Here is a 12111-nt window from a genome sequence, read left to right as displayed (position 1 = left end):
ACATGCCTGCTGGCTGAGCTATGGCCCAGTCCCACTAAGATTGCTGGGTTGGTTTTTTCCCTTTTATCCCCAAGCTCTGTGCTGGGGAATCCTCATTTTGCCAGCCTCCAGCTATGCCGAGGGAAGCATTTTGGTTCAGAGGCATACCATGATTTTGAAGCAACTCTGCCACTTCCCCCATGTCATTTTAGGCTGTAGGTTGGGACTGGTGTGCACTCAAGTTAAACCAGGAGCTCTGCTCCAGATGTGCACCAGCTGTGCTCCACTTCCTAATGGCAGCATAAGGGTATGAAACAATAACTGGTCTTTTGACTTTGTACCATCTGAGTACTGGGAACATTTGAGCCAGAGGACCAGAACAAACCTAGTCCAAAGCAAAAAATGTGACGGGAACATGGAGTAAACATAGAGAACTCGGCGCCAAGGTTTTACCTGCTGATCTGCTCCTACCAGGCTGAGCTGCTTGCTGACATAGAAGTACCCTCTGATCACTCCAAATAACTTGAGTGGGGCCAAGAATCGATAGCAGAAATTACAAATGTCTCTATTTTAGACTCTTTTCTTCAGCTGCAGCAGCAGGGAGAAATGATGCTGTTACTTGGGTGCATCTCTGCAAGCAACAGCCTGTACTGGGCACCTACCCAGGGAGGGCAGCACAAACTTCCAGCTCAGAGATGCTCACAGGCTAAGAGATAGCTGGGATGAGATGTAGTCTTTCCAAACTGTTTCTATCACACTATACCACACCCTGCCCATCACAGCACATGTGAAGTGCACACACAAGAATAGGCACTGGAAAGCTATGACTGCTCTTGTGTCTGATCTCACAATCTTTAATTTGCCTCTACACTGTTGTGCAGCCTTCATATTCCTAGTGGTCATCAGCCACACGCAAAAAAATTTCTTTCCTAATATCTCTTTTGTAGTTTGATTTTTTTTGTTACATACCGTTATTTTCTCTCCCAGCATAATGTCTAAAATGAGACATCAGATTAGTATTTTGAAAAATAAAAAACATAGTTATTTGGATTATTAGCTCCAGAATGTTAAACTACAGGAGACACATTCAAAACACAGTGCTGGGTCATACATTTCCATTCTGAAAGGACACCTTAATTTGGGGGGAAAGATGTGAAGGAAGAAGAGAAAGAAGAGTGTTGTTTCCTCATAAAATAATAAAATAAGCAAATAAGCAAAATTATTTGCTTCTCTTCACAAAGAGCCACTCACACCAAGTACACAGCTTACATCTTTTCCCCTGCAATATTGCTCATCTCTGGTGTTTTATCATTACATTCCCTTCACATACTGCTCTTCACTTTTAGATTAATCTGCCAAAATGAGATGCTAAGGATTTGCATACAGATTTGACTACACAAAAATAGATCTGGAATTAATAACAGTCTCTATATGTTTTAATTTCTTCTAGACTGGAGTACCCTTGCCTCCAGCAGTATTCTTGGCTTTGAAAGTCATCAAGCTGATTTGTCTGCTCTTAGGTTATGATGCCACATGCTGCTACACTGTCCCCTGCAATCAAAGTGCTCGCAGAGATAGATTCCATGCCTTCCCCTAACAAGTATATTTTATAGATTGGCAGTTTTGATCTCCCCTCCCCAGGGGGATAATCTGCATCTTAACAGGTTTCTATAGATACATCTGTCATTAAATATGCCATCTTATATCTGCATCAATTTTCAAACTCTAGTTCCTTCTAACTTTGAAGTGCTATAGCAAAAGTTTAAAATTTTCTGCCAAAATTCAGCTTTAACAAGTCTGCAATGTCCCCTTGAACTATTTTTTTTAAAAATACTCCAGACAGCTGGGAAAGGGCAAAAGAGCAGCAATATGTCTCTTAAAAATAAGAAAAGAAGGGAAAAAAAGAGTTTAAATGGTACCAAAAATAATACATACTTTCTTAGAAAAGAAATGGGGTAATTTTGAGAGAATTTCTTAAACTTCTCTGCTGTGTTTTCTATGAGGAAAGGAGAGGATAGAGAGACATCATAACGAGAGAAAGTATTTAAAAACACAAACTATGCTATTAAATTTGATGTCAAGCAATAACAGCTAATGTGGTAGTAACCCAACAGTTAGAGGAAAAAAAATGTCTGGCTGGTTAAATTACAGAAAATGTACAGTTTGGTCAGCATTTGCTGTTTTTATAAACAGAGTCATGATTACACCACTTTAACATGAGCAGCTTGCTTTGAGGATTCCAGTGCCTGGGAGGCAAGGAGCACCCTCAGGACAAGACTTACAGACAGGAGCACACCCTCATGGAAAGGCCATCCTCCAACCTATGGGCTTACAATGTTTTTACACTGCCACAGTTACTGTCCCTTGCTCTCTTGTAGGCTGTAAATGTTGCTTTTTAAAGCCCTCCAAGGCCTGTAAATTCCCAGCTCATGCAACAGTGCCCCTCTACATGGGGAAATTGCTAGAGGATTCCAAAACACACCTTGTCCATCCCCTTCCCACACTTGGGAAACATTCTGCGTTGTTATAGTCCCCCCAGACACTCCACAAACTGCATGGAGAAACACCTTCAAAACAGACACTTCTAAAAAGAGAAGGGTAGGAGGCAGTAGATTCAACATTTTCCTAAATGACAGTTTATAAGCCATATTTATAACGTGTCCTAGCAAGGTCCCCATATGACTTGAGAAATCGAATCCAATCCAAATCCCCCAGAAAATATCACAACTCTCTCTGCAGTCCCCAAGCGCTAGGCTGTGTGCGGGAATCCGAGTTCACGGGGAGACGTGTAAAACTACATGTTGGCAAAGAGCTCCCATGTGTGCTCCTTCCAGCAAATCCTGGGAATATATAGCAACCCATGACATCTACCCTAAGGTGCTCTGCTATTTTAAAACAGAAATCTCTCCTCTCTTAGGTGTCTGTGTGTCAAACACAAGATAATCCTTCCTCAATGTGCAAACCCACTGCCTCTGACTGCAGCCAGCCCAGGTGCAGTGAGGACAGCTGAGCTGGAGCATATTCTCCCAAGGTAAGGAGTTCCCTGGAAGAGGCCAGCATCAGCTCTGATTACTGCTCTTTGACTCCAGATGCAATAGAGCCACAAACAAGAGGGGCACAAGCCCTAGGTTGGTTTAAATCATTAAAGCTGGATGTTTACATTCAAAGGAGAATCAATGCCATCAAGCCAATAATGTCTGCCACTGAAAGGTGTGAGATCATTCATTTGAATACAGTAAAAATGAAGTCTGTATATATATATGGAACATATACAGATTAAGATTGGGCCCCTAAGGCAATTTTATGTACTTGTTAACCTCCCACTCCCAGTAAATCCTGTGCCAGCCACACTGTAAAACTTATTTGGTTAGATTCTGTAAACTCCTATTATTCCAGATCTATTTTTCATAAAAGCATTTTATAGACATTTACTGAGAAAAAAAATCTTTACTTCACAACAGCATACTGATAGTAAGGTCATACTTTTCATCCCAAATCACTTGCAAACTCAGCATAATTCTTCAAACTATGTTATCAGCATCATTTCCTTAGTCAAAAATCTCCACCATTAGGGAAAAAACAACAGTTAAAAACCCAAAAAGAATCTTGAATTTTGAAAAAAAACCTCCTATATTAAATACAAAGCAACTGTACAGGGTTGGCTTGTTTACCCCCTTCCAACAAGCTGAGTTTCTATGTGCATGTCAAGATGTTATTTTAGCTGGCACACTTAAGGTCAGACAACTCAGGCCTCTGCAAAACACCAGTGTAACACTTTGTTTTAAACAAGACTTTTCATGTGCTAATCTCTTGAGCACCAAAGGCAAGGGGAAGTGTCATTATCCCAGGATGCAGCTGCAGGAATGGCCCAGAGTTGGAGTGCCTGGCAGAGGTTCCCTGCCCCTCGCTGTCCCCAGGGGCACTACACCTATACCGGTGGACAAGGTTAACATGTATAGAAAAGGAGGTCTCTGGATTTGCATGTGTGCTCCACAGAGGATGCAGGGAAATGGGCATGGTTCAAGTCCTTGCTCTTATGGAAAATATTTCCCCGCTTTTATAGGTAATGATTGTTAGTAATGTTGAACTCCAAAGTGTTTAGTGTACTTTGTTTTTCTTTCACTGAAATACTTCACTTTTCAAGCATTGGGGCATGAATTCATTTGTGAAATTGGTCATGGCATCAGATGTTAACTGGGGCCTAGAAGAATCACCATTTTATAAAATTTCCAAACCACCTGCCCCATGCAATGGCAGTACAGAGAACTTATTTGTTGTGGTTTAACCCCAGTCAGCAACTCAGCCTCACACAGCCACTCATTCACTCCCCCACCATGAGACGGGGAGAGAATTGGAAAGTAAAACTGAGAAAATTCGTGGGTTGGGATAAAGGGAGTTTAACAGGCAAAGCAAAAGCCACGCACACAAGCAAAGCAAAACATGGAATTAATTCACTGCTTCCTATGAGCAGGCAGGTGTTCAGCCATCTCCAGAAGAGCAGGGATCCATCAAGCATAATCATGATTTGGGAAGTCAAATGTCAGCACTATGAATATCCCCCATTTCCTCCTTCTTTCCCCACATTTATATGCTGAGCATAACACCATATGGTCTGGAATACCCCTTTGGTCAGTGGGGATCAGCTGTCCTGGGTGTGTCCCCTCCTAAATTCTTGCCCATCCCCAGCCTCCTCGCTGGTGGGGTGGAGTGAGAAGTAAAAAACACCTTCACTCTGTAGAAGCACCGCTCAGCAATAACAAAAACATCCCTGTGTTACCAGGACTGTTTCCAGCACAAATCCAAAACATAGCCCAGACTAGCTGCTATAAGGAAAATTAACTCTATCCCAGTCAAAACCAGAATATTTTTTTAATAAACTCTCATGTATTTTTTTTAAATAAGAAAATAAAATGAAGAGTGTGGGGGAAAAACAATAAATAATGACATGAATATAAAAAATGGAGCACAGAAAACTCAAGGGCTGAACCCACTTGTGCTAAGCAGAGGGTCTGATTATTTCCAGTGTGCAAAAGCCTCCCTCTTTTAATCTGCTTCTGTCAGGTTAAAAACCCTGAAGAGGTGGTAGCAGCTTAGGAGTCCCTCTGTCACCTGAACACCAGCCACCCACTTCCTATTGCCATTGTGTACACTCGTACAGTGTTTTGTTTTGTCCATTTTCCTTTCCTGCTGCCTTTGCCATGATTTTATTCTCTATTATTTTTGAATCCTTGTCATATTTGTCCCAAAGGAGCAGCAAAGCAAAGCTGAAAATTAATCCCAATAATAACAGAAATCCCTTAAGTCTAGTCAGCTTTTGATCAGCAAAGCCTTTAAGAGGGCATGGGGCTCTAGCAGAAGCACTGATAAAGTAAATGGTCAGTGTGCAGATCAAGCTTTGATGACTCTCTCCACAAATAGAAGGGCTAGAAACTTAAATTATCACTATTTAATTTATTCCCTCACTAAAAACCTGGGCACATTTCCATGGTTCCCTTGCCAGCTGGTAGTAGCAGACTGACTTTGAGAGCTCTTTGCTGATGACCTGTATTTCCCAGAAAAAGCAGCAGGGATACAACTCAGAAACATTTCTAACTCAGACTAATTTTTTAATTACTTAATTTTAGGCCACATACTTCAAAATTAGGTTCCCTCCTGCATTATTAATTACTTTTATGCTAACGTCTTATATTCAGTGATGAACAGTGGATTTTCCAGCAGTGACTATGGTACAATAAAACATCTCTCTCTACTATTCTCCTGCCCCTGAACGTACATGTACCATGAGCTACATTCTAGTCCTAAGCAATTAATTAATAATAGAAAGCTAGCTATACTTATTACATCTCCATCTACTTTTCTTTTTAAAATAACTCTATTCGATAAACAGCCAGATTTCAGTATGAGAGTACAAAATTCAGATCGATAACTACTGAAGTGTAGTGTAGTAAGTATGTTCTTGTCCTTCATAATAACCTGTCAGAACTGAGCAACTCAAAACTTCTAAGCATTTTATTGGAACCTATCAAAATACAACTGAAAATCCCTGTCTACTTTATTCCACTGTTGGTAGTATTTTCAAGTATAAATGGAACAATACTGGTAAAATATTTTTTGTTGTTTTGCCCAGTTTTAAAGAATTCGTCCAGTAGGCTTCCATTTATCTCTTCGCTTGATTCTACAGCTCTGTTAGAGGCATATCCTTGAACACAATATCACACTGCATCATTTTATAAACACAAGTGGAATTTAAAACACACAGGCATGCATGCATTTCACCTACATAACTAAGCACATGAATTAATCCTCAGCATAATTTCCCTTTTCCTAGAAAATCTGGAAAGATTAAATTTAATCTTCAACCAGACCCATGTTTGACTTAAAAATTGCTATCAAATACTTTCTTGAGTTTTGATTGTTCTGCTTTGTTGGTTTGAGGTTTTTTAAATGAAATTAAGACAAAAACTATTACTTTTTTCATTTACTGGAGGAAAGACCACACTGATGGATTTCTAGTGCATATTCAATGATTTTATATGAGAATGCTTAACACCATTTTCTAAAAAGTCCTATTCTTCATAAATACTGACAAATGTAAACCACAAAACAGGAAAAAAACCCAGCAATCAAGGCACAGTAGTAGTAACATCCATGTATTTGAAGTTCCCACCACAGACACACATCCCTCTCCACTAATAAAACAGGAATGGTAGTGAATAAACAGGATAATGCTCTGAATACACCCAGCTGGTAGCCTAAAGCAGAAATCCTGTTCCTGTACTGTAACTGGGTCTCAGATAAGGATTCACACAACACAAACTCTAGAAGACTCCTTAAATGACGGTCACTAAAGAAAGTGACCCAAAGAACCTGCCAGGGATCTTGGTGATTTTCTGTGTTCTGTCCTGCTTTTAATTCCAAAGTCATCATTCATTACTTTAGTGTATATGTATTAAAATAGATACTTGCTAATTCCCCTGCCAGTGTTTGGGAATCCATTCCCATGAGGCACTCAATCCATAGGGACAGGAAGGTACATCCACTAACCTAAACAACACACTTTGAGAAGCACAGCGAAGGCCTAAGAAGCTAAGTTCATCTTCCATTCATATTCCATCTTTTCACCAGAGGCATTCCAGACCATATTAAAATCTCCAGAGGGTACCTACGGTGAAGATGCCAATCACTGAACATTTACCTCAAGGGCTGGCCCCATTTACTCATTAGCTTCCTTAATAAATATTATAACTATATAACCTTCCGTGGCATACTTCTTAGTAAAGGGGGAATATTTTTCTGTCAAATCTTCTGGAGACAGCACTGACTGTATTCTAAAATAACTAATACCAGAAAAGTCACTACAAACATGAAGGAAACTAAGTCCTCCCACCCCCATCAGTGGAACATAACAACTAAACACTCAGTTGCAAATGATAAGTTATTTTAGGATTATAGGGTCTATACATTTATCTATCTGTGCCATAAAGCTATGATTACATCCAAACTGTCTTGTGCACTTGTTATGGACAGAGCCATGGATGATTTTAAAAAAAAGTCATCTTGGCCTGTTACAATATCCTGAAGAGCAAGTGGGAGCAAATCATACACCTGCCTTCAAGCCCTGGAACAACACAAGCTAACAAGCACCTAATTTTCCGTTTCATCATCAGGAATAAGTGAATCATAGAATTATACAATATTCTGAGTTGGAAGGGACCCACAAGGATCATCAAAGTCCAACTCCAGGCCCTGTACAGGCTCAGGAATCGCACCATGTGCCTAAAAGCATTGTCCAAACGCTTCTTGAACTCTGTCAGGCTAGTGTTGTGACCACTTCCCTAGGGAGCCTGTTCCAGTGCCCAATCAACCTGTGGGTGAAGAACCTGTTCCTGATATCCAGCCTAAACCTCCCCTGACACAACTTCAGGCCATTCCCTTGGGTCCTGTTACTGTCAAAAGAACCAGATCATATTACAGAAACAATGTCTTCTTTTGTTTGTTTTTAGGAAGCACACAGAATTTATCGTTGGAAATTTGTCCAAAAGTGCATTATCATTCCAGTTCACTGTGATTTATGAATGGCAACTGGAGATAGCACATATGATAGCAGCAGCTCTGAAACACCAAGAGTGTATGTATAAGGTACGTTATGCTCCTATACTTCTAATGAGGCTTCAGTTCTTTGTCCTCTCCTAAGAGAAAAGTTATCATGACATATAAACCAAAGAAGATTTATTACTTTAATTCAAGACAGTATTTTGGTATTTTGTTAGTACCTCAAACTGTGTGAAACGTTTTCTACCTGATATCCAAAGAAGACCATCCACCACATATCCCGCATGGCATGAGAGCGACCGATCAAAGGACTGAACAAAGGTCCACTTGTTCTTCTTGGGGCAGTAGCGTTCAACTGTAGGCAACACTTGACGCAATTCATTCCTGCCCCCTACGGCATAGAGGTACTCGTCCACGGCTCCCAGCACAAAGTGTTCCCGGCAGTTCTTCATCGGAGCTATCTCCGCCCAGGAGTTAGTGCGGGGGTCATATCGACAGACAGTTCTCACGGCGCACGTGCGCCCCGTGGAGTGCTCTGCCTCTCCACCAGCTACAAAAAGAAAGTCTCCCATGACAGCAACACAGTGGTGGCTCCTCCCCACAGGCATAGGCGCCAGCTCGCTCCAGTTAGCGATCCCTGCAATATGAACGTTCTCTTGGTCTACCGGATTGAAGTATCGCAATTCCTTCACCTTACAGACTTCTCGTTTTTTGCCCCCAATAATGTAAAGAGTGTCTGACTGGAAGCGAGGCTTTGTCCTTGCCGTTTGCCAAACTGGCTGTGCATAGACGCTCTGGTGGTAAGCCAAGGCCTCATTAATGAGCGCTGTCGCAGTTTCACTGGCTTGGACAAGAGGATGAGTAAGAGCTACAGTATGCAGTGTATCCACATCCATAAGGCCAAAGCGGACGTACTGGAGAAGTTCATCCAGGTACTGGTAGCGGCAGTTGTGTTCCAGCCACCTCACGGCCAGCTAAAAATGGGGGGAAGGAAGGGAAAAACAAGACATGCGTTATTTGCGTACAGTGCTGTCAAAATTTGGTCTCTTGAAATTTGCTTGCATTCCAAGAGCAGATATATACTTGCCTCAGTCATGGTATCTATCTATCCATCTAAAAAGCAGCTGTGAAAGCCTATTAGTCCACATAAAAAGATACCTATTAAGACTCTACCTACAGTGTATCTACAAAAGCATTGTATTGCACCAGTTCCCCTAAACAATTTCCACAGCATTGTCAGCTGCTATGCAATACTCTCATTGTACAACCTGTTAGTGTTGCTGGAGACCATACTATCCCTGAACCAAGCTGCTGGAAAAATAATAAAAAGTTAGGGGCTATGGGATCACTGATAGACTAGAAAGAAGATTAATATCAGAAGATAAAAAAAAAAAAGCCTTTTCTGCTCTTCATATTTCATCCTGTTTATGACAAAATATCGAAGAAATATAACAGTACATACTGAATCCTTCAATATTTTTTTCTTCCTCATTTATTTTATTCATAAAGGAGAGAAAGGTGTAAGGGGACAAAAAAATTAAGTCAGAGAAGAGAGAAGCACAGAAGAGTCTCTGCTAGTTTGGGGCAGACAGAAAGCAACAAGGAAAACTCTAAAACTGTTCAGCAATTGAAACTAGTACCAACATTGAAAATTAAACATAGCTTTCAAATTACATAAAGCTTACTGAACCCAACTGGTCCTAAAAAGAGGCTAAGAAGGGCCTAAACCATTTGAAGAATTGTTGTATAAGTTATGCTTGAAAACATCCAGTAATGAAGATACCAAAACTTCCTCAGGAAAACCATTCCCATACTCTGGTATCTCTCAGACAAATATTCCTCTTACACATGCAAAAGCTCTAAACCCTTAAACTCATCATCCCATTTTCCACCTTTGGGTTTATCTTCCAGAGCAACCCTTGAAAGTGATTCATCCATACAGGATGAAAAGCATTTTGTTAACCTTCTTTTTCTTCTCCACCTCAGATGCATTTTAATATTGGTGTGAGAGTCCTCTTCAGTAAATGAAAAAAGGTATTTCAATGCATCTTGGGTCGTATTTTCTAAATCCCTGTTGCTTGGCTTACAGTTCTTTGTTACTGAAATCGTTAATTAGGGTTAGTTAGTTAGTGTTACTTAGGGTTAGGGTTAGTTAGTTAGGGTTAGTTGGATTTGGGCTTAGGGTCAGTTACTTAGGGTTAGTTAGGGTTAGTTACTTAGGGTTAGTTAGGGTTAGGGCTAGTTAGTTAGGGTTAGTGTTGGAGTTAGTTAATTAGAGTTAGGGTCAGCAGGTTTGGGTTAGGGTTTATTAGGGTTAGTTACTGTTAAGGTTAGGGTTAGTTTGTTAGCTTTTGGGTTATTTAGTTATGGTTACTTAGGGTCAGCATTAATTAGGGTTAGGTTTAGTTAGTTAGGGTTAGTTAGGGGTAGGGTTAGTTAATTAGGGTTAGGGTTAGTTAGGTAGGGTTACTTAGGGTTAGGTTTAAAGTTAGTTTTAGGGTTAGTTAGATTTAGGGTTAGGATTAGGATTGGGTTAGGATATTAAATCCCGCAGGTATTTAAATCCTTAATGTTTGCTTTTGAAAACTGTATATAATCTTCTTATAGCTTTAGCTGTAGTGAATAGGTTGGAAGAATCTCTTTGATTGGGATAATCTATGCCATTCTTGCTTGCACATCACCATGTAAGACTGTCATTGTACTACGATGTTGCTGATCCATGTTGAAGTTTATGACTGAGTACTATTCCCACTTTTTTTTTTCTTTTTTTCTTTTTTTTCTCCAGAAATTTCACAGCATGTCATGCTTTCTCTGTCATTACCAAACTCTCTACTGTTACTTTAGGCCACTGCCACTGCTTCAGTCAAGAATGTTCTCAATCCTAATTGTATTTTCAAAACTGCTTGAAAACCATTTCGCCTTCTGATTTTCTATAAACATAAGTCCCTTATTATTCTTTCATCCAAGTCATTTTCAAAGACATTGACTAGTTCTTGATAAGGACAAACTCTACTGGATACTTCAAATTATTTTGACACAGAACTTGTGGCATGGGTGTTTTCAACCAGCTGCGTGATAAAAAAATTTTCAGTTAAATCTTACTGCCCTGTACCATTTTTGGGAATGTCACATAAAGGAGCTGAAAATTATTCTCTTATTCATAGCTTTCATATAAGATATATTAAATTTATTACTGCTTCTGTATTCTGTCAGAGAGGGAAGATGACAAACCAAAACCACCTTCTTGTTAGATTAATTTGAAACACATTTTCTTCCTTGTGATCCCCTGTGAAACAAAGAATCAATGAAGGGCATCAAAAATGCAACAGTAGTTCAGTCAGTTAAATGCTATATTGAGTTTCAAATATATGCATTAGCTATATGTATTTCAAATTGCTAGTAAAAAGGCATTAATCAAATACATTTGAAAATGTTCATGGACTTGAAGTCATTGAGCTTTACAGCCAGGTGTTCTAAGTCCATCAAACCCATGTGTCAGGTGTCTCCTACTGAGTTTTATTAGGCAACTTCCTATTCCGTGTCTTTGGCCACGTGAATGATTCCTGAAAGGCACTTAGCACTCATCATTCAGACACTTGAAATTGAAGAGAAATTCAGGCTATCTTCAGCATATATAGCAACTGAATGATTTGTGGGTTGCTATATTGAGATAGAAGAATTTACCAAAACTTAGTTCTTATCTGTTAGCACTTGCATCCAACAGACTGGTTACTTTTGGAACTATAAATTCATGCCCTTGCTCACATCTCTAATGGCATCACAGAGGTATCACTTGGGCTACAGTGACAGACATTATAGACTCTGTAAAAGACAGGCACTAATGTAAACTAGGACTTGGTAACCACAAGACTTTTAGAGGAAGATTAATATTAATGCCTTATTAATATCTTAGAACTTCATCCATCTGCTTTCCTTTATTGTCCTCCTCTTGGTCCCCCAATAAATACTGTATAAACACACAAGCAACAACACATACATTCATAACGTCAAAGACATGGTACCTGCATTCATTTCTGGATATGGGATGTGTGATGATCTGCACAGAAGACATGGACATCT

The 12111-nt window shown here is 39.8% G+C and overlaps 1 protein-coding gene across 6 annotated transcripts in view; it reads right to left on the bottom strand.

Moving 5' to 3' along the window:
- The window catches only part of KLHL32 (kelch like family member 32), a 114141-nt gene that overhangs the window by 9457 nt on the left and 92573 nt on the right, over nucleotides 1–12111 (bottom strand). For 4 of the 6 annotated variants that reach the window (XM_017739671.1, XM_008637729.2, XM_008637730.2 and 1 more), the window contains one exon: nucleotides 8279–9005. In XM_017739671.1, coding sequence (XP_017595160.1) covers nucleotides 8279–9005 — 727 coding nt within the window. Of the gene's footprint in view, nucleotides 1–8252; nucleotides 9006–12111 lie in introns of those variants that run through there. The other 2 variants (XR_001863765.1, XM_017739673.1) reach the window with 2 other exon arrangements.

Source organism: Corvus brachyrhynchos, unplaced genomic scaffold, assembly GCF_000691975.1.
Source record: "Corvus brachyrhynchos isolate BGI_N302 unplaced genomic scaffold, ASM69197v1 scaffold14, whole genome shotgun sequence".
NCBI lineage: Eukaryota > Metazoa > Chordata > Aves > Passeriformes > Corvidae > Corvus > Corvus brachyrhynchos.
This window is presented reverse-complemented; position numbering and strand designations above follow the sequence as displayed.